Here is a 23,182-nt window from a genome sequence, read left to right on the forward strand (position 1 = left end):
AGAACTCACAGGGACCTGAAGGGTGGATATTACGTTTCCTCGTTTATATGGATAACCTTGCTAAGCCTCAGTTTGCTTAAATCACTTATATAATAAGGTCTCTTAAGATTTTAAGAAGCAGGGGCCGGGAGTTTGGCCTAGTGGTAGAGTGCTTGCCTAGCATGCACGAAGACCCGGGTTCGATTCCTCGGTACCACATAAAAAAAGCCGGAAGTGGTGCTGAGGCTCAAGTGGTAGAGCTCTAGCCTTGAGAAAGTCCAAGGACAGTGCTCAGGCCCTGAGCTCAAGCCCAGGACTGGCAAAAAAAAAAGATTTTAAGAAGCAGAATAAGGTTGCAAAGCCAGGCCTGTTTGGCTTTACCTGGCTAAACCATCTCCCCCTCAGAGAGAAAGAGGACTCATGAGACCCAGCCTTGTGGAGATGTTGAAGGTTCAGCTCACAAACAGGAAACAATAAATTCCAACAATGGCACTAAGAAAGAAATCGTTCACAACCAAAACCAATGAAGAGGAAAAGCAAAATTGAGACAAGACTAATACAAGGTTTAATTAATTGTGGTCTTAAGCAGTTTAAAAGAAAGCTACAAAATTCGAACATGTGTCTTTCTTTGAAAAAGTCAATTTTTTTCATTAAGTCAATTTTGTTTCAATGTGATACAAATAATCCACACTGTCAATTAAAAAAAAAAACAACAATAACAAGGCAGGCATTGGTGGGTCATGCCTGTAATTCTAGCTACTCAGAAGGCTGAGATCTGAGGACAGAGGTTCAAAGCCAGCCCAGGCACAAAAGTCCCTATCTCCAATGAACCACCATTAAATTGAAAGTGGCACTGTGGCTCAATGTGGTAGAGCACTAGCCTTGAGCTGAAGAGCTCAGGGACAGCACCCAGGCCCACAGTTCAAGCCCCACAATTAACAAACAAACAAACAAAAAGACACCCAACACCAAATTTCAGAACCTGGAGTTAAACACTATCTACAACACGAGAGAGAAGAATGCAAAGAAAGACGAGAAGAACGGGCACTTGTGGTCAATAACCTCACTCAAAGGCCTCAAGATTAGCTTTGAGAGCTTTAGTTAAGCTGTTCATCATAAAAAGATAGTCAATGACAGGATGTAATGTCAGGCACAGTCCCTCCGCTAAACAGGGGCACACGCAGGAGGTTGGGGGAAATGACACCTATGGTGTGAACCCAACAACCTCAGTCTCTGCAGAAAAACAAGCCTGAAGGAACCATAAGGCACTGAGCGAGAGGAGCCAGGAGTCAAACTCTGCCCACATCCCTGACCACGTAGCTGGGGCCAATTTTCCTACGTCCTTTGTGCCCAGCATCCCAGTGTTTACAAATGGTCAGTGGTTAATGTGACTATTCAAATGGGGCCCCACAGTTTTTCCTAGGACCCACCTTGGACCATCCTATCTCTGCATTCTGAGTAGCGGAGACTACAGGCATGTGCCACCGGGCCCAGCTCTGGGAATATCTTAACATTCACAATTCACAAAGTCTCAAAGGTTGGGAGAAAGAAAACTACCGCTGAGGTTCAGAGAGAGTCTCACCTCAGGATGTCAGGATACTGACATCTGTTAGAGAAAGAACTCTTCTGGGATGCTCCCATTTGAAATCTGTAGAGGAAGCGGGGAGGAGGAGCCATGTCTGGTATTTCTTAGAAAGACATTTCTTCTGTGGCAGGGACCCTAGAAGGATTACTTGCTGTGGACCTGGCTCCATCCATTATAATGGAAGCAAACCTGCTTAGAGAAAACTACTTTACTGGGGGGGGGGGCAAATTACTTTGGGACATTTGCAACATCTTGACCTAAGGTGTAATGTCAACCGAGAGGTCTGCGCCGACAGTTGTTCGCTGGCAGCCAGGCCACCCACTGCCTTCCCGAGTGCCCAGGTGAGAGGCAGCTCCCCACTGACTCACAGCAACGTTCATGTCCACAACTCAGACTCCTGCAGACGCCAAAGAAACCCAATTTCTGCTGCACTGTTGCTGCCTGCCAGAGGCCACTGCTGAATTTACACTCCATCTCCGCCAGACTCACAATGCTGCAGGCTTTCTGTCTCCTGCAAGTGTGCTTGCCAGTGGCTGAGGTTATGGCATTTCTGTCTTCCACAGAGGGACTACAGTCCTAGCTCATCCACATACAGATCGCCTATCCTCTCTCAATACTTAATAAGTTCATAATGATTTCATGTGACTTCAGCAGTAACTATAAAAAGAGAAGCAATATGAGGACCACTTTCCAACCCATTTCAAGTCCCCAGGAGGCCTGGCTAGACTCAGATGACATCATTATAATCTATCTTCAGCAAGTTTCATTTAAAACCATTTTTAATGTTCTGTAGGTGAATTAAAAATGTATCTCTGACTACAATTTGATTGGCTCATTAAATAGAATCATCCATCTAATTATTTGGGAAATTATTTATCTTCAAATGATTTCTTGCAATCAGATGACCTTTGAGGTCAAGCAAGGGGCATCCAGGCTGCAGGACCCCACAGCACAAGGAAAACCCTCAGTTACTCACACCAGCTTGAGAATTCTGTTGGTGCTCATTTTATTTGTTCTAATATTCCTATGCTGATCTGCACAGGCCTGACAGCTAACCAGACAGAGGAGATACAATCAGGCATCGTTCATCACGTCTCTCTTACGCAGGGAGCTGCAGAGTAAAATAAAGCAGAGCTAGCATAAAGCCATCAGAAGTTCATAGAACGTATGGAGGGACGAGAAAGATCCCAGATTCTTTCTCGTATGCATGCGTATGGTACAGTGAAATCCAGGGAACAGTGTGAAAAGGAAGGGCGGAGGGGGTGAAAGGTGTTCAGATGAGCAAGTGTGGAAGCCTTCCAATGAAACCCCCCATGTTACACATACATGCTCATCAAAAATAGAAAGGAAATAACAAGAATCACATGACAAAAATAGCACTGAATAGACTTTCCACTGATGTGTGGATCCTCATTCCTGATCGCGTTCACGGAACAGCAAGGAAACATGAGTTAGTCAGCAACAAGCTGACACATCACAGCTGCCAACGGGACGCCATCACAGCTGTCAAGGGACATCCTTTCTACACGGGAAAGGTATCATGGCCCAGCCCTAATCCTGGCAGCCCCACTGTTCAACCAATGACCTCAGAGGCCAGTGAAGGTCAGCCTGAAGGCTATGGTCCCTGTCCCGCCCCTCAGCACCAAACCCAGCACAGAGACTTACGATGTGGAGGTCCAGTCCCCAGAACTCCCTCCATCTGCCAGCAAGTGGTTTCTCTCTGGTCCAGGGAGTCCCTGGGCAGCCACACTGGTCGTGGGAGAGGGGGATGAGAGTGAGTCTTGGCTGCTGGTGGGAGTGTCTTCTCTGGGAGGATTGGAACTGTCACCTAAGTGAGAAAAGAGCATGGAATGTAAAACCCTAACAACAACAACAACAATAATAATAAACTCCACTAATAATTACATGGTGTTATGTCATTCATTAATAAAATGATAGCCGAAGTTGTATTTGCAATTTGGCCTGCAAGTACCTGGGTATTCTGTCCTGGAAGTTTTGCCTCTGTGCGTTTGTTTTTAAACCAGCGTGGTAAAATTAATCACAGACTGCTGGGACTGTGGGGGTGTGGAAGGCCCCCTCAGGCCCACCTGCTGAAGGCTTCGCCTCCCACTTGCGGCACTATCGGGAAGTGGTGAGAACTTTACTCAGAGGTGGCATCTGGTGGGAGGCTTTGTGGTCACTAGAGCTGTGTCCAATGGCAGAGGGAGGTTATTGAGAACCCTCCGTTCCTCCTCCTCTCTTCTTGTTCCCAACCAACACTTTCTGTGCCCTACCAGATGCTTCCTGCAGGATGTGCATACCTCTCTACAGGTCCCAAAGCAAAAGGGATAAGGAGTACTGAACTGAGCAAACACTACGGGCTGAAGTAAACCTTTCTCTGTCCGCTAAGTAGTTGTAACAGAAAGCTAACTAGCACAAAGATGGCACCCAATGACAAATAAAGAAAAGTCATCAACCGAGTGCCAGGAGCTCACACCTGTCATCTTAGGCACTCAGGAGGCTGAGATCTGAGGATCCCAGTTCAAAGCCAGCCCTGGCACAAAAGTCCAATTAACCACCAGGAAATGGAAGTGGTGCTGTGGCTCAAGGGGTAGAGTGCTAGCCTTGAGCTGAAGAGCTTAGAGTCAGAACCCAGGCCCAGAGTTCAAGCCCCAAGACTGACAAGGAAAAAAAAAAGTCATCAAAATCAAAACAAATGGAAGATAAAAGCCTAATAGCCTACACAATGAGTACCTACTCTAAAAGGACCCCAGGCAGGAGCCAGTATCAATATTAAGGATAGCCCAGAGCAGTGCACAGCCGCCCATGGTCCCATACCTCACCGCCTAGTCACCTGATGGGTCTATAAGCCTTTCTTGGAAGGAAATGCAGGTGCGGAGAGTCAGAGGGAGACATTTGGATGACCCAGTGAGGGGATCCTGTTCAGGGACGTGATACCTGGATGGTGCTGGCAGGATCTGCTCAGCTCTTTCTGTGATAAGGATATTGCAGAGAGGGTGGGATAAGAGATGAACTCTCTCAGTGGGCAGATCTCACTGGTTTGGGCATCTCTGGAAAGCTTTGCTCTTCCCCTCCTTTCACAAACACAGTCGAGAATACCATTTGACTGCTTTCAGCAAAGTCGCCTTTTCCACAGACTTTCATCATACATGTATTTAATAGTAGCAGGAGAAATGCAGTGCAAGAGCCAAATTTGAGCTAAATGACCCAAAACCCACCGAAAGACCGCAGTGGCTCTGATTCCTTTTGATTAATTTTGTTTGTGGGATAGAGTCTGCTCTGGCACAGACATTACTTCTTTCCTTTGCTTGGAGAGCTCCGCGGCATCCAATCATTTCCTGTTAAGGAGTCCAAGGTGCCAGAGGCTCCAGCCTTCCCAGGCCCTAGCTGTGTACCCTACCCTAGCCAGCACGAACAACCCCTCCGTGCCAGATAACCCGTAACACGGACCTGCATGATACCTGTCGATTCAGAGCCCGAACAGCAGTGCTATGGCCCCTCAAAAGTGAGTGGGATGCAGCCAGACACCAGTGACTACCCCTGTAATTCTAACTATTTAATCTGAGGATCACAGTTCCAGGTCAGCCTAGGTTTTCTAAAAAAATTTTTACCAGCTTTACTCATTGAGAGGATACTTATGTGCATCATTTTAGTATTTTCATGAACTTTGTTTTTGCCAGTCCTGGTCCTGGGGCTTCAACTCAGGGCCTGAGCACTGTCCTTGGGCCTTCTCAAGATTAGAGCTCTACCACTTGAGCCACAGCACCACTTCTGGCTTTTCCTATGTACCAAGAAATCGAACATGGGTCTTTGTACATGTGAGGTACTCTACCACTAGGCCAAACTCCTGGCCATGAACTTTTATTCTATTGAAACTTTTTCTATCTGATACACACACATACATACACATATACACGCATATAAAGTGTGCTATGTTGCAGTATGTGTGTGTGTATATATATATATATATATATATATATATATATTACACTAAAATGTTGTTCCGTATCTTCATGGAACAGAAAAGGAAAACAAGTCATATCAGGAGAAGTACAGATCAAAGATTAACCAGAAACAGCAGAACCCGACAGAAGTCGGGTGCTCAGTACCTGGATACAACTGGACTAGAGGCAGGAGAGCACAATTCCAGCTCTCCACATGAGAGTGGGGGCTGGGAGAAGCTGCTACACTAAATGAAGGCCAGAATTCCATGACCAAGTTACCCTATGTCACTCAGATTTGACATTGTCTAGGCTTCTGGTCCCCAGGATGATAGTTATATGTAGCAAGTAAGACCTGGACCTGAACCAAACACCTAGGTAAACTGCTGCAAGTAAGCCAGAGAAGAAGAAAGAAAGAAGGAAGGGGAAGTGGGGCTGTGGCTCAAGAAGTAGGACTGTAGCCTTGAGCTGAAGAGCTCAAGGACAGCGCCCAGGCCCAGAGTTCAAGTCCCATGACCGACAAAAAAAAAAAAAAATCCAATAATACAAAGAGAATACCCAAAATGAATACAGTACAAAGAAGAGATCATATTAAAAAAAAACAGACTAACAAACTTCACAGCAGCAACTATTGAAGTAATTCACTAAAGTACTAAAGAAGAAGAATTTTGAGTGCAAAGCTATATATTAAAATTGTCAAACTTCCATTCAAACACGAGGGCATAATAAAAATATCATACATTAAAAAAATCACCAAAGGTCTGCCCTCCAAAGAACTACATTGGTAATCATCTTAGAGAAATTCCTCAAGATGTAAACGTAAAAAAGGCAATGTCGACGGATGACTAGTGCATTGTCGTCATAAAGGAAAAAGAACACCAAAACAAAAGGAACCATGTACCCAAAATTCTAGCAAATCTGAACATGGAAGATAAGCACAAGGTCCAAGAAGCCATCTGCCTCACTAAATATGAAGGGCAAAACATGTTAAGTTTAAGGACCCAGTAGAGTGCCAGTGGCTAGTGCCCATAATTCTAGCTGTTTAAGAGACTGAGACAGGAACAGTTGGATGGGTCACAATATACAGTCTGCCCAGGCAGAAAAGTCCGTAAGACTCCATCTCCAAAATACGCTTAAAAAAAAAAAAAAAGGTGGGGGGCGGGGGGAGCCGGCCAGCTCAAGTGGTAGACTGATATGAGGCCAAGCTAGAGCACCTGTAGCATAAAAAAAGTAACAATATTAAAAAAAAAAAACCTCAATAGATAATACAACCCTAGGTCTAAAATAAAACAACCACGTTTGAAAAAAATAAACACAATATGTATCACTGGAAACTGAAGAATACTTGCTTTCTTGAAAACACGAAAACAGGAGAGAATTTAAAAATTATCAAGATGTATTAAATGAAAAACGACAGAAACAGTAACATAACAGACATTTCTATATAATAAAACCTAAATGCAGCAACTGAAAGGTAGTAACATATTTATTAATCCAATAAAAATGCTAACTGTAAAAGCATGCTTAAGGCAAAAAGATAAAGGAAGGTTGAAAAATGAAAGGAAACAGATGGTTAGACTTAAAAGAGTGAACATCTTAAAAGTACATGAGCATTATTTTCATAGGGATTTATATAAAAGAAAATAAATAAGATAAGCAAAGGAGGACATGGGCACAATAGAAAATTACAGATCTATATGAGAAAAACAAACAAATAATTAACCAGAATAGTTGAAGATTTTAATCCTTACTCTAAAACAGGTATTTGGAACCAATAATGTAAAGATGATCTGCTTTATAAAAACACACACAACTCAAGATAAACAGCAGATAATTCTTTTCAACATTACAAAGAATATATCTGGGACCAGGAGCATGGCCTAGTGGTAGAGTGCTTGCCTAGCATGCACAAAGCCCTAGGTTCGATTCCTTGATACCACATATACTGCAAAAGCCAGAAGTGGTGCTGTGGCTCAAGTGGTGGAGCGCTAGCCTTGAGAAAGCCCAAGGACAGTGCCTATGCCCCGAGTTCAAGCCCCAGGACACACACACACACAAAAAAAAGAGTATGTCTGAAGGAATGCTAGAAAGCCTTGATTTCCAAAAGACAAACTGCAAATTTTTTTAGACCAGAATTAGAGAATAATCAACACTTAATAATCAAAAGGACCTATTTTATATTTTCCATATCTCGGTCAGAAAGCAAATTATTATAAAAAATAAGAAATTCATAAAACTCGGTGATAATATTTCCCATTAAAATTTGCAAGCAAGCAATACACATATATACACACACAACACCAAGGAGAACTTGTAAATATTAGAAAATATTCACAATATTTTATTTTTTGCCTATCCTGAGACTTGAACTCTGGGCCTGAGTACTCTCTCTGAGCACCATTTGCTCAAGACTAGCGCTCTACCACTTGAGTCACAGCCCCACTCCAGGCCTTTTCTCATAAGAAAAGGTAAGAGTCTCAAAAGACTTTCCTGGCCAGGCTGGCTTTGAACCATGACCCTCAGTTTCCTGGGAAGTTACAAAGATAACAGGCATGAGCCACACACACCCAGCTCACATTTTTATGTCATATGTAGGCAGACAATCTTCTATATACTGACAACCAAACAATAGTTGTGTCTATTTAAATATTCAAATTAAATTCAGATGACATGAACTCTCAATGAAGCTAAAATTCACTGAAATGTACCTGGCATCTTTTTTACTTTAATTCAACGGGGATTACTTATACATTGTACTACATACAGATCAGCTACATACAGATCAGTTTAAAGCTAATATTCTTAAAGCTTAATTTTTCAGTTTATTTTTATTATCTTCAAGTAACTGTATAACAGAGTTTCAGTTCAACTCAATTTACAAGTGCTATGTGTTTTGACCTGTGTTCTATCCCTTCCATAAATCACAAGGATCACCGTGGAAATTGAACACCAACTGTCACCTACTCGCGACCATTCTAAATATAAAATGTGGAGAAATCTTGAAACAAAGCACCTATTTTATTTTTCAATGTTGTTTCAACATAAAGTATTATTAGGTGGACTTTTCCTGATGGAGAAGCACAGAACACAAGTGCCTTATATAAAGCAAATTGGTACCACATACACAGAAAAAAGCCAGAAGTACTGCTGTGACTCAAGTGGTAGTGCTGTCAATTATTATCGCTGGACTCCTCCATCTGCTGTCTTGAATTCCCTTATCGCTACCATTGGGCCATCCTGTTCTTACCATTTCTTGCTTAGCTTCTTTGCTGAATTGATGTGATAGCTTTGTTCTAATAACAGTAGGCTCACAGAAGATTAGAAAACCAGAACTAGTAATTCACCTGTAACCCCCGATACTCAGAAGACGGAGATCTGAGGTAACAGTATAAAGAAAAGGGGTAGGGGAAGATGACAAAAAGCCAGGGAATTAGAAGTCTGGCTTGAATATTAGAGCAGCAAGCTTAAGTGAACAAGGTAAGCAAGAGCATGAGGCCCTGAGTGCAAGCCCCAGTACACACACACACACACACACACACACACACACACACACACACACTTACCATGCAAAGGAACTTCTTTGCTGAATGTAGAATAGCAGAGATGACAATAGAAAACAGTGCAGACCCACTGATCAGAAACCCCTCCGTAGGTCTTACTTTATAGAAGGAGGGCATGTAGAAATTAACCTTGCCAACTGCCAGGGTAACTGTGCTCTTCAGAGCCTGGGGGGGAGGAGCGGGGTACCCCATGATCGAAGGGAAAGGGAGCCCCTTTAAAGTCCTCCAACTACAGCTCCCAGATATCTGTAAGTTTAATGTGGATCTGGAGGAGGGAAAAACATCCCCACTCCACTCATTTCATTTTGCTCTCAAAAGTTCGGCTAAATCAAAAAGAAGACCCCACAAAACCAACAAAAGATAGCAGGTGGAAAGAATGACAGTTCTTCATTTGAAATCATCTAGGAAAGGGCCTTCCAATTCCCAAAGCACAAACATAAAACGACATATAAACGTACATGTACATCCACATCTTTCTTCCCTCACTAAACCAAAGAACTAGACATGAGAAAAGCGATTCCAGGGGCTGGGAGTGTGGCCTAGTGGTAGAGTATTCGCCTAGCATGCATGAAGCTCTGGATTCAATTCCTCAGTGCCACATGCACATAAAAAGCAAGAAGTAGTGCAGTGGCTCAAGTGGCAGAGCACTAGTCTTGAGCACAAAGTGTCCAAGGATAGAGCCCAAGCCCAGAGTTCACTGGCAAAAAAAAAAAAAGAAGCAATTAACTAAGTTATAAATAAAATGTCATATTAAAGCATGAAAAAGATGCAAAGACAGTTCCTTAAACAAATAAAGTATTTTCTATTGTCCAATCTTTTTTAAGTATAATGTTTGCCTTCAGAAAGCACTGGATAGCTAAAATACGCTCGTGGTGTACACTGGGAAAAGCTGCCGAAGGAATCAGCTCATAATCAGTCACATGACAAAAACACAGGTCTGCTAGGCGTGGTGGCTCATGCCTGTAATCCTAGCTACTCAAAAGGCGGAGATCTGAGGATCAAGGTTCAAAGCCAACCCTGGGCCAAAAGGACCCAAGACTCTTATCTCCAATTAACCTCTAGAAAATGGGAAGTGGGGCTTGGCTCAAGGGTAGGGTGGTAGCCTTGAGCTGAAGAGCTCAGGGACAGCACCCAAGCTGAGTTCAAGCCCCATGGCCACAACAAACAAACAAACATACAAAAACAGGTCCCACTGTAAAGCCACCCCAACAATTACGCGGCCTTCACCATGGGCAAAGGCACATGCAAACCACAGAGAGCAAGATCCCGGTCAATACCTCATCTCTTAGATCAAGACAGATGATTTACCTTATGACAAGACAAAACATGTCTTAACAGGCTAAAACAAATCATCTTTACACTTCCAAAAAAAGCAGGTTGACATACTGCTTGAAATGCACATGGTATCTCTAAAAGTACTCAGGAGAAAACAAGGCATTTGTTAATGGTGAGGAAACTGATGCTTGACACCTTAGCAGAACGGTAAAGAATGCAGAGTGTGGGGCCTGGTTAACTGGGTTCTGTGAATTACCTAAGCTTCAGAAACACTGCGAAGAACAGTATTTGGCATGTATTGTAACATGTAACATGCTGTTTTTCACTCTCTGACTTTTATGTCATGTTGTCCCATGTTCTATTAAAAATTTAAAAAGAACCAAGGGTCTGAAATAACTATTCTTTCAACCCAGAGAGACAAATGAAAGCATGACCATAATTACAGTTCCAACTAGAAAAATCATTTTGCTGATATTTTCAAAGAATATTGGTAGATCCAAAATGCCAGCCAAAAATTCCTTCGCATAGGCTTGCAGACCTTGATTTTATCCAAAGACTCCTCCTATAAAGAGACACAGGGGAAACACAGAGAGCCCAGAATTCAATCCACAAAGATGCTACTCAGAGCTAAGGAAAGCCAAGCAGAGTCAAGCCATGATGAATTTAGGTGGGCATATACTCTACCATTAGTTCATCTAGCATTTTCTCAGCCAGCTGGTAGAGATTCAATAAATAACAAGGAACTGCCTCAGAGCTGGTTTTGCTCTGCTAATTGCAGGCCACACCCTTATATTGTGGCAGTTTTTATCAAAGTCCTTATGAGTCATCTCAGTCTCTCAGAACTGGCCTTGTCCCCTTCAAGATTTCTGCTTTTCTCCCTTGGCTACCAAAGAAAACACTTCAAATAAGTCACTCTTGACAGCCTAAAAAATCCTATTTCATTCAGGATAAACAATACTTTGGTGGATTTGAAAAGATGTTTCTTAGACAGCCCAGCTACCTCCTACGCTACCAGAGTTTCAAAGAGGGCTATAAAGAGAGTGACAGCTGCTTGAATTCAGAACTGGAAATTAAAATAAAAGCTATTAGAAGGGAAGAAAGAACCCACTCCACAGGGAGACGAGCTTTAAAGAATTTTTCTCTCCTCTAGAAATTTGAGTTACCTGCCATGAACTTATTTTCGCCACAGAAGCAGCTATGTATTTTTTTCAAGGCATTAAATAAGCTTTCTCTCTCCTCCAGAGAAAGGGGGATTGTGCGTTCCCACACAGAGGCACAGGTAAAGATTATATGGAAGGGAAGAAGTTGGCTGTTGCTTTGTCAGGAGCGTTCGGGGGGGGGGGGGGGCTGAGCTTCGAGGTTTGGGGGGCTGAGCTTTGAGGAAGGCTGCCTGGGTGCCGCCTCTGCAGGGGAGGCGGCGTGCATGACTGCAGGCACACCACCATTCTATCACAGCCCCGAAACTTCTGGCTGCTTTTTCTAACCCATTGATCTCATCACTGTAAAAGTAAGTTGAGAAATCATCTCTCTACATAGTCACAGACTCAAGTCTGCTCTGAAGCATTCGCTTCACAACACAGTAATTTCATGTCAAGGAATCACGACACGCTCTGAGGAGGTGGGGAGAGGCTTCCACGTGCAGGAAGTTATTACCCACGGCCCACCATGCAATGTCAGGCAAAAGAAAAGGACAGGAATGGAGGGCAGAAAGGCCTCAGACTCAGGCACAGAGTCTGCTGGCCTTGTCACCAGGGCTGACGACAGCTGGACATCCATCTGATCAAATGCAGCTGCAGGAAATCACCACTATCCGTGGGACCTTGTGACAGTCAGAAGCTGCTGGCTTCTGGGGAGGAATATACAAATGCACATTTGTGGGAAGGGGCCTCACAAACAGACTCTCCTGGGAACAGATGTGAGAAGACACACAGCCATTGCCAACACCAGCCGCCCATGCCCTGTCCACACAAATCAGCAAGTCTTCCTGTGCTGGAGGCCTCCTAGCCTTCCGATGAGGCTAGAGGTTATAGTGGACAGGATTAAAAAAGGAAAGGAAATACCCTCTATCTCATTCATGATCCTCTAAGACGTAACACGCCATTATTCCATTCTGTCCTCTGACCTTCCCTAGGCGCCACTTGTGCCCAGTACCTTTCACACTATGGTTAATAAACTTATTTTCCAAAGTACTTATTCGTATCAGTAGGTATTGGACACACTAACAAAATGGTACCTTTTCTATCTTTTGATGGAAAGACACACACACACACACACACACACACACACTGATTTATTTTAAAACTGCAAAAAAATGTGTATGCAAAAACCAAAACCCAGCTGGGTGCTGGTGGCTCACGCCTCTCATCTATCCACCTAGGACACTGCGGCCTAGAGGATCTGAGTGTGAAGCCAACTTGGAGACGCCATCTCCAATTAACTAGCAAAAAGTAGTGCTGGACGTGCTTCGGACATGGACCCCAGTGGTACTCACTGGATATTGTGTTGAAAATGGATCATACTACTTGATGGTGGCGGGGGGGGCGGGGGTGGGGACAAATAGGAAGGAGTGACATTGTCCAAAAAGAAATGTGCTCTTGAGCTGACTTATATGAGTGCAACCCCTTTGTGCATCACCTTTATAATGGCAACCAACAAATATTTTAAAATATTAAAGTAGGAATATATGAATATGAATAGGCTCCCCCAAGCAGAATCCTCACACTTTTCTTGCTCAGGGAAGACACTGCTTTAGAAATAACTTTCATGTTCTCCTTATTTGCTGCTCGTAATAAACATTTCTATACTCTTGCAATATGACTGAAGTGGTAGAGCAGCAGCTGAGTAAACATAAGGTCCTGAGGTAAAACTCAAGTACCAAGGGCCTGGAGTTTGGCCTAGTGGTACAGTGCTTGCCTAGCATGCACGAAGACCTGGGCTCGATTCCTCGGCACCACATACATAGAAAAAAGCCGGAAGTGGTGCTGAGGCTCAAGTAGAAGAGCTCTAGCTTTGAGAAAATCCAAGAACAGTGCTCAGGTCCTGAGCTCAAGCCCAGGACTGGCAAAAAAAAAAAAAAAAAAAAAAAACAAAACTCAAGTACCCAAAACTGGTATAACCTATGGGCCCAAACCGTGGTGATCAGTATTGTTTTCATTCTCAATCTTCATTCCCCCAGCTAGTTAACCAATCTCAACAACTGGCTTCCGTTTCTCTCACAGATCCATTTTATTGCTTTTCCTAGTACTAACTCAAGCCACACCAAACTAAAGCTAAAGTCACTGACCAACTTTCCAGCCAGGCGCTCCTGATGCTTACAGGCAGCTCAGGTCTCCTAAAATATCCAACTGTGACAACTCTTGTCCCACACTCACAGCGATTTGGGCAGAGATTCAGTGCCTCCTCACATGCTTTATAGCCGTACGCATCTTACTCCAAAGTGCTCTGGCTCAGAGAAAAATACTTCCTAACAACCTTGCTATAGCTTAGGTTTGAGAGAGTTCATTTTGGTGCTAAACACATTAGCCACCTCAACTCTTCACCCTCCTCAGAGGGAGAAATTTTTATTACCCCGACTTTGCAGTTAATAAAATAGACTTAGAGAGGTTAAGCGGTGTGCCCAGGAGTGGAGTAGTAACACAGGGGCCACAGTCCATTTCTGTTCATTCAGAAAGTCAGCTCATGCCATCTTTCCAGGCCTGGCCACAGCTTAGCAGACCCACCTGTTGCTAAGGATGGTGGTGACCCTGTCTCTTATTGTTGGCTGGTCTCTTTCCTGAGCTACAGCCAGGCCTTTGTTTAACTCATCCCCTTGCCTGAAGCCCTTTCCCACACAACTGCCAAGATGGCCAAGCTCAAGTAAACCCTATAACCTTCCACCAAGGGTGCAACCCCGAGGGACCCTTTTTCCAGAAGGGACCCTATGGTCACCACAAGGTGTCGTGTTCACCATGCAATGAACAAACACAATGAGAATAAAAATGAACTCTTTAAAAGTACAGACTGGGTGTGGCATGATGGGAATGTACAGAAGCTTTTTAAGACAAGTATGGTACAATTCCAGTTCTAGTAACCACTCCTCTAAAGCCCACTCATTAATGATTGAGTCAGCAAAACTCCACACTTCAAATAGTATTCCCCAGTTGAGGATTGCCACCAAAATCAACAGAGGCTGAAGACATAGCTCAGTGATAGAATGCTCACCTAGCGTGCTCAGAGCTCTGTTGGATCCCCAGAAAAATAAACACACACACACACACACACACACACACACACACACACGCACGCCTATGTTAGTAAGTCTATGGCAGTGGCCTGCTTTCTCGTTTCCTATTCTGTTGCTCGAAATTGAATCAGACTGAACCTAGCTCACGCGGTTAATATATCATTAGCATTGTTCTCACTGACAGGACACTTACATGCAAAGTGATTATTCAAAGTTTTAATCTGGGCTAAAAGGACTTCTACATATTTATTTTTTCCTTGCTTTAATTTTGAAGATTACTCCATGTCAGGATATGCTTCTAATGAGAGAAGGACAGGATGGTTTGTGTTTCATCACTTACCCATCCCTTCCTCTTCAGCAGCGAATGTATCTGGGTTTTTTTTTTTTTTGCTTATAGTCTATGCATGATCCTCATGATATCTTCTATTCTGTTGGACTACAATAACACATGTTCAACAAAATGTGCGACAGTTAGCACATTCGTGATCTAAATGTTAAAAGTGCCAACCCAACAATTCTCAACCAATTGCAAGATGATTTCATTTTCCACCCACATTAAATCACATTTTTTTAACTTGCCTAAATAAGTAAATTGCTATATCCTGTACAAAAAGAATTACAGAATATCCAATTATATACAAGAAAATGCATATAAAAAAACAGCCCTATAAATGTCTAGTTCAGTTTAAAATTAGACCTAGTATAAAGGAAGAAAGATGTATAAATTCAGATGGCAATCCCCCCCACCCCGCCTTCCTCAAATCAGCATTTTTTTTCCTGCCTTGGAGGAAAAATAACAGCCATCACTTTCATCTCATATAGCCCCGTGATCTTCCCTTCATTTACTTGAAGGAATTACAACAAACGGGGCAGTCCCCCTTGAGATGGGAGCCAGTGAGGATGCCAGTTGGGGAATGGCAGGAAAAAACCAACATGTCGTACATACTTGATGCTTTTTAGAGTTACTTTACTGTAAGGGCTATGGAAACAAAAACACAGAAGGATAACTGGAGGCTATGAAAGCAAATCTTTCATTCTTAATTTTCTTTTTAGCACTAACCACCTTGCCTCATATTTTGCTATTTCACAACTGACTTACCCAAATCTACTTAGGTATGACAGCCATAAATGCTATAGGAAAGAAACCATATGTGTTCTTCAAAATAATAAGGATCTCAGTATAGATTTAATAAAGAAAACTAGATCCTATTTCCACTGTAGTTCATACTAATAATCATCAATAAAAACCCTTAAGCAAATAACTGCAATTTCAAATTGTTTTGCAAATAAGTTTGGTAAGATTTAGTCATACATGACGAAGAAAAATAACAAGTATATATAATATAGCTATGTGTGCCAATATCAGTTTACGTTTTATGGAAACACTGTGCTTCTATGACCAAACTTGTCATCTCTCAACATAACAGAGCTTAGTAACACAATCAAAATCACCAGATGCCAGTGGCTCACACCTTTAATCCTAGCTACTCAGGAAGAAGAGATCTGAAAATCTAGGCAGACAATCCTAAAAAGACCCATATCTCCAATTAACCAGCAAGAAAGAAGTAAAGATATGGCCCCCCAGAAATGGTGAAATGAACAGCCCTGAGTCAAGTGAAAGTGTAAGGCACAAAGTTTAAGCCCTATACCCAACAGAGAGAGAGAGAGAGAGAGAGAGAGAGAGAGAGAGAGAGAGAGAGAGGGAGGGAGGGAAGGAGGGAGGGAGGGAGGGAGGGAGGGAGGGAGGGAGGGAGGGAGGGAGGGAGGGAGGGAGGGAAGGAGGGAGGGAGGAGAGGGAGAGAGAGAGAGAGAGAGAGAGAGAGAGAGAGAGAGAGAGAGAGAGAGAGAGAGAGAGAGAGAGAGAGAGAGAGAGTAATAGTAACAATAATAATATGTAACAAAAATCAAATCAAATGATCAGGGGACCTCTGTGTCAAGCAGTTCTCTGCCTGTAGCAGGTAACTTTCTGGCTTTCTAAAATGAGTTTTTGAGCTTCTTGAGTGTTAAACTGAAACCAGCTGAATGTTTCTTAAGGTTGGCTATGTGCACAGCACAGTTTACTACTCAGTGAAGAAGAAATAATACACCACAAACCACTTCACTCAAATACCAAATCTGTGACCAAATCTTCGGGCTGAAGATAATCTTAGCCTTTTGATTTTGTTCCTCAAATCTTGACAGATAACCTTCTTAATTTTTTTAAAATCTTTTTTGCCCTAGATTTTCTCAAGTCAAGTTTAACCTCACCACAATGAATAAAGGGGGTTGGGGTCAGATTTTCATGCACATTTGCTATCAAATTCAAAAAATAGACATTTTTGAAAAAATATCAACCAAAGTTTATCTATAATGTGCATTTTAACCAAAATTAGATAAACAGAGGGAATGACAGCTACTAATGGGAGAAGAGGGATAAGAAGCTAATAATGCTGAGTTCTGCTGGTATCTTTCCAAAGTCTTAGAACTCAGGAAGAGGGATGTGCTTTTGGATAGGGTAGTAATCTCATGAAAAAAGTCCTGGTGAAGCTTTTGGCTTGTACCACTGCAGAAGATGTCTTAAAGGAATTCAAAATATAAAGCATATGGGACCGGGAAAGAGGCCTAGTGGTAGAGAGTGCTTGCCTAGATTGCACGAAGCCCTGGTTTCAATTCCTTGGTAAATACAGAAAAAGCTAGAAGTGGTGCTATGGCTCAAGTAGTAGAGCCTTAGCCTTGAAAAAGCCCAAGGACAGTGCTCAGGCCTGAGTTCAAGCTCCAGGACTGGCAAAACAAAACAAAATAAAATATGTGTAATAATATACACAGATACGTGAATATACACATATATCCATGTGTTCATGTATTTCTTCCTGAAGAGGTCAAACTTTTAATATGTTAAACAATGTTCAATAGCATGAACTGTTCATAGTATCCTTTCCTTGTAGAATTCTTTTTTTAAAATCAGAAAAATAGGAAAACCTCCACCAAAACACATGCACTAGTTTTTTCTATCTCTACAATAATTCTTTTTCACTCACTTAAGATTTCCATTAAAGCTTAGACACAAACAATAGCAAAGGTACTAACAATTTTAAATTGCTTTATAATACCTCATAGCACTAAGATAAAATGAAATCACTCCATGACCAAACTTATGACTTCTTCAATTCTGACAAATTAAAAAATAAAATTCAAGGCAGCAATTAAAAGAAATTCATGAAAGGTTATAAAATTCTTCACAAAATGGTCACTAAAATATCATGAAATAATTAAATAAAAACCAAAGGAATCAAGTGCTCAATAATCCACTTTTTTTCCCTTAACAGGGCTTGGGTGTGACTTGGTGGTAGAACTCTTGTCTAGCATGGCTTAAGACCCTGTTCCCATCTCCAGCTGCATTACATTTATATTCATTTTTTATTACCTAAAATTAAGTAAAATGAATACTATACTCTTGTACTTAAAGCTAGGAAAGCTATGACGATATACCATCCTTAACTTGCCATTGATACAAACCAGTATCACCCTTCTCAGGTGTTAAAAATCATTTAGCAAGCCAGTACTACAAAGACTAGTATCTCCATAAATTGGATTCCATTCTGAAGAATATCAAAAGGGTAGATGTGATTTTTAGACATATGGGAGTCTCTAGCCGCTTCCTTATGAAGTAACAAAAGAACTCATGACCCCTAAACCAATTCGGCTCTTATCCTATGCCATCCTCTGATTCCAACAGTTGCTTCTTTCACTATTTATTAACACTTCTACCAGGGACAGATGTAATGTAAGAGAAGGTGCAATTCAAACCAGCCAGTTTTTCTCCTTATTAGCAACTCTGTTGAGAAAGAGTAAAAGTGAGAAAGAGAGAAAGAGGGGAAAAAAAGAAAAAAAGGTCAGCTGGGATCAGAAGTGGAAGCTACTAATGTCCTAAAGGGAAGTTGGGAGATTTTAACTGATGCATGTTCTTCCTTGGAAAATAAGAGCTTGACTGGTAAACCTCTAATTGTTATCTCTTATATGCATGTCCAAAGCAATCTATAGGAATAGCAAAAGAGTCCCATGCCCTGGGTTATTACAGGGGGTGTTGGGAGTCTCTCGCCAGTGAGTCCGAGTCACTGAAGGACAGCTGTCACTTCCTCACACAGACCCTTGGATACTAAGGTTTAATCATGCTTAGGATAATGGTGCTGTACTTGTTTACAGTCTCTTCTCCTTCTTCCCTCTGACAGTCTCCTCACACTTCCAAACCAATGTAAACCCTTGGAAGTTCAAAGGGGTCCTAAATCAATGAAAAGTCTCCGAGGGGGTGGAGAGAGAAAAGGAGAGAAAATGAAGACTGATGTCACATGCAGGAAATGTCTTCAATATGGGAGAAGCTCATGCGTGCAAGAGCTGTGACAGGAGTCACAGTTCCAGGCACACCTGTGAAAACGCAGGCTGCATGTCACACCACGATCGCCTGATTCTCCACATCAAAACCACACCATCCAACCACCAAGTAACCAGGAATTGGCCCCAACATGATTCACAATCTTCATCTGAATGGACGAGCACTGGAAATTTAGATTTCCAGGCTCTCTCTATGAACTGGAGCGACTGGCAGGACTGAAGACCCATACAGCCACAGGACAACTAGCTGGAACATGGCAGCTTGGTTGAAACATGAGAATCACCATTTGCTGGTGTCCTATTGCAGCCCAGCTAACTCAGCCTGGTTCCAAAGCCAAGCCACACATGTTGTGCCTTAGGAGAAATAAAAGCCTGACAACCAGAGTGAGCAGGGGGCAGATTCTATAAGGCCCAATGCAATGGTGACCTGTGCCTTTAATTGAGATGGTTCATGTTAGATTCTACCAGCTCCTCATAAAAAAGATCTGCTTTAATTTTAGTTCCCTTCCATTCGTCTCCAAGTTATGTAACCTCACAGGAGGTCACACAAGTCTCCCAAAAAAGAAATTTAAGCTGTCTTAAAAAAAAAAAAAAAAAAGAACCGTGCATAATAAAGACAAACACAAAACTGAAACTTGAATTTTTCTTCCCTGCACCCTCCTTGTTAATCTCAAAAATTACAAATCTTAAGGGAGAAAGAAATGGAAACCCAGAAGGCAGAAAACCATAGCCTGCCTTGACAGCCATGAGATGTTGCATTCACGCTCAATGTCCCCTCAAGCGGGAAAACAGAATGAATGTCTTACCATCTTCCAGCTCGAGACAAAGATTGTACACAGCCACAGGCCTCTTCGTCCTCTGGCCTTGTCTCTTTGACTGCCTGGGTGGAGCATTTGGGGGTGATGGTGACAGGCAGGTAGGCTCAGGGAATGTGGTATCGGGCGAGGTCCGGAAAATCTGCCATCAATACAGAAAGGACATCAGTTGTTGGCCATGAATGGAAGTCTGTGGATGGACTGCTATGGCAAACCAGTAAAGACCACACTTGATTTAGACCATTCACCCCAGCCCAGGGACAAAACTTCCCTTCCATTCCCACAACCTCGAAGAATAGGTCACAACTCTTATTAATTTTTTAACATAGGATTTTGCTCAGAAATTAACTGAAAACACCACCAAATCATTACACTTCAGATATTTCCTCCCTCCCCCCCCAAAAAAACCGTACATAATTATAATTATTTTTACTGGAAGTAGACAACATCAGAGCTCTTCATCACCAAAAGTAGAAGCAGCCAGGATACAGTATTAATAACAAGCATCTTATTAAATTTTCACAGTTATATTTAAGCCAAAAACACTGGTCTTGGATTATTTCTCAAGCTACATAAACAGAAACATCTTACTGAATAGTCTGTGCTTGAGATTACCTTTCTGGTAATTGATGGTCATTCTCCATCAATTCATTTAATACCTTACAACTCCTTGTAATCTATTCTCCTTCCATTAATGAAATCTAGAACATAATGAGCACCCTGATTTATCTACACTGTCATTTAATAATACTAATGATTATTGAATGCTGCTTCTTTGCTTAGTCATTTCCCTCCTCTTTGGAGAAAAGTAATGGGCACTGTATTGAAAAACCCAAAGTGCCAGGATGATTTATAACAGATCTGTGCCTGCCAAGACTCAGGGACAGAGGTTTCCACCCCATCAACACTGGGGACCCCCGAGTCTTTAACAGAGTCACAAAATAAAATACAGTCAAGACATCAGCTTAACAGACATTTCATGCTCCTCAGAAGTACGAAGCAAGCCAGCTAGCTTTGAACCATAAAAATAAAATGCACAATAAAGGCATCTGCATATTTATTTGTATAAAGGAAATTAGACATATGACCTGTGGTAGGAATGGAAAATATCACTTACACTCATGTACTATGCTTAAAAACTAACAATAAGGTAAGAGTCTTAACTGTACAGTCTGAAAAGTCTCACCTAAAAACTATTATAGAGCAGTAAAAATAAGCAATTTCAACGGAGCATTTGCTTTACAGTACCATACTGCCCTCTTATGTATAAATGGAATAAAAAGTGATTTAAATTACTGTGGGCAAATATTTGCTAGTGAAAATTTAATTTACTGCTCCAACCAGAAAAACCTGTTAACACCATGTTTTTCACAGAATCTAAGTTCCAACAGTGAAAAACAGTGAACTACTTATCTGCCTGAAAAGTATATTGTGCACAGCTGGCTTTATTGCTGTCTGTCCTTGTCTCGGTTAGAGATGGCTTTAGAGTGGTAGGAACCAGACTGTAGTCAGGCTGGGGAGAGAATGAGATCAGTGAAGGAGAGAAGAAACATGATCCCACTGACAGAAAAAAAAAAAGTCTCCAATCAACATATGGAACAGGTTTTGTTGTTGTTATTTTGCTTTTTTACTACAAGACTTGCTTTTTACCAAGATGGCAGATGCTTCTAGGACATTACCAGAAAGGGGACATATACAGAAGACAGGACATCCAAGAATAAACAATGGAAAAGTCAGAACCCGCCAAGCACTTGCACTTGGCAGAAACAGTAACCTTCCCGGCAGGCCTTTCTTGAAGACCACATGGACTGCAGAGGCAGCGTGGTGCGCACCGCTTCATCCCTTTGTCCTCCTCCACGCTGGGTTGAGACGCCTTGGAAAGGCTGTGGGGATGGAGGCATGGAGAAAGCCCCAGTGTACAGAGCCTGATCACCAAACAGCCCGGGATACAGTACCGAGACTAATGTTCTCAGACTGATCCGAGCTTGTCCGGGAGCCAGCCTTGAGTCCAGATCCTGTGCGGGGCCCAAACTGGACTCGATGCCAGCAGACTTCAGGCACTGTTTCTAGTTTGCACTGGAATATCTGGGAATGAAGACTAGGCTTTGTGCTGTTTAGTTTTCTTTGGTTTGCATTTTCAAGTTCCCAGGTCATTCCTGTGTGAAGCCAAGGCAAAGAATTCCAACAGTCATCCCACAGTTGTCTTGGATGGATAAAAGTCAAAGCAAGAACAGCAGGAAATTATTTCAAAAAAATTGGCACTAGACATACACAATCAATTCCCTGGACCATCCCACATCCTGGACAGATAGACAATGGTTCAAAGAGTCTAACTAGCAAGGACTGCCTCAATAAGCTCCATGTGGAATCAGCTTCCAGATTAGTAGGGGGACCAAACCGCAGCTGTTAACTGGAGACAGTACAGTCATGGCTTCGTCTTTCTTAAGTGATGGAAGAGAAGGTTCATTTCTTAACATTGTGTGCCTCAGTTCCTCAGATGTGTAATAAAGATAATCACAAACCACATTTCAAGTTATGACAGGCATCGAATGAGCCAACGCATCAAGTATTTAGTACAGCACCCGGCACCCAGTAGCCAGAGCTATGGCATCTGCTTGTATTGTGCTCACAGGAAACCCAGACGCCCATTCACCTCAATCACTGTTTCCAGAGACTACTCATTTCTTAAATTCTTGACTATTCCTCACACTTAGTGCTCTGAGCTAAGTTATTCAAAAGGGTCCTAGAAAGGGACATTAAGAGTAGGCCTAGGGTGGAACCTAAACTCATCATTTTGTGTCTTTCTGTACTTTAGTCTTGAAATTTTACATTTACACTATTTCCTGCTGCACTTCATAGCTTTAACATTTAGTAAATGCCTATGAGGTAGAAGACTTTCTTGGAAGCAACATGAACATTCTCAACAACCTTCTGGCATTTGTTTCCTGTATCATACAAATAAATGCTCAGAATGAGCTCAAGACCTTACGGTTTAAATGGTAAAGTTGGCATCAGAACGCTCTTGAGTCTGATTCCGAAACCCCTGCTGGCAACTGACAAAAATAGTACAGTTTATGAAACAAAATTTAGTTCCAAGAGAGAAAAAAAATCAGCAGCTAATACTATCATGGACTTCCTTAGAAGAAGTAACAAAGGGGGGAAATTTTAAATAAAAACTAACAGGGGAATGAGACATGAGCCCTCCACTGCTGTGCTATGCTGATTTGATCTTCCAATGTTTAATGTTAAATTCGTGTGTGTGTGTGTGTGTGTGTGTGTGTGTCTGTCTGTCTGTCTGTCTGTCTGTGTCTATGTCTGTGGTCATGGGGCCTGAACTCTGAACCTGGGTGTTGTCTCTGAGCTTTTCAGCTCAATGCTAGCACTCTACCACTTGAGCCACAGTGCCACTTCCAGTTTTCTGGTGGTTAATTGGAGAT

The 23,182-nt window shown here is 42.2% G+C and overlaps 1 protein-coding gene across 1 annotated transcript in view; it reads right to left on the minus strand.

The window, feature by feature from the left end:
• The window catches only part of Arhgap10 (Rho GTPase activating protein 10), a 176,414-nt gene that overhangs the window by 11,849 nt on the left and 141,383 nt on the right, over window positions 1–23,182 (minus strand). Inside the window, exons 19-20 of the mRNA XM_090356869.1 lie at window positions 19,737–19,887; window positions 3,230–3,392 (exon numbers count right to left, since the gene is read on the minus strand). Of these exons, the coding sequence (XP_090212995.1) occupies window positions 3,230–3,392; window positions 19,737–19,887 (314 nt within the window). The remainder of the gene's footprint in view (window positions 1–3,229; window positions 3,393–19,736; window positions 19,888–23,182) is intronic.

Source organism: Megascapheus bottae, chromosome 23 (genome assembly GCF_031878675.1).
Source record: "Megascapheus bottae isolate mThoBot1 chromosome 23, mThoBot2.hap1, whole genome shotgun sequence".
Taxonomy (NCBI): domain Eukaryota; kingdom Metazoa; phylum Chordata; class Mammalia; order Rodentia; family Geomyidae; genus Megascapheus; species Megascapheus bottae.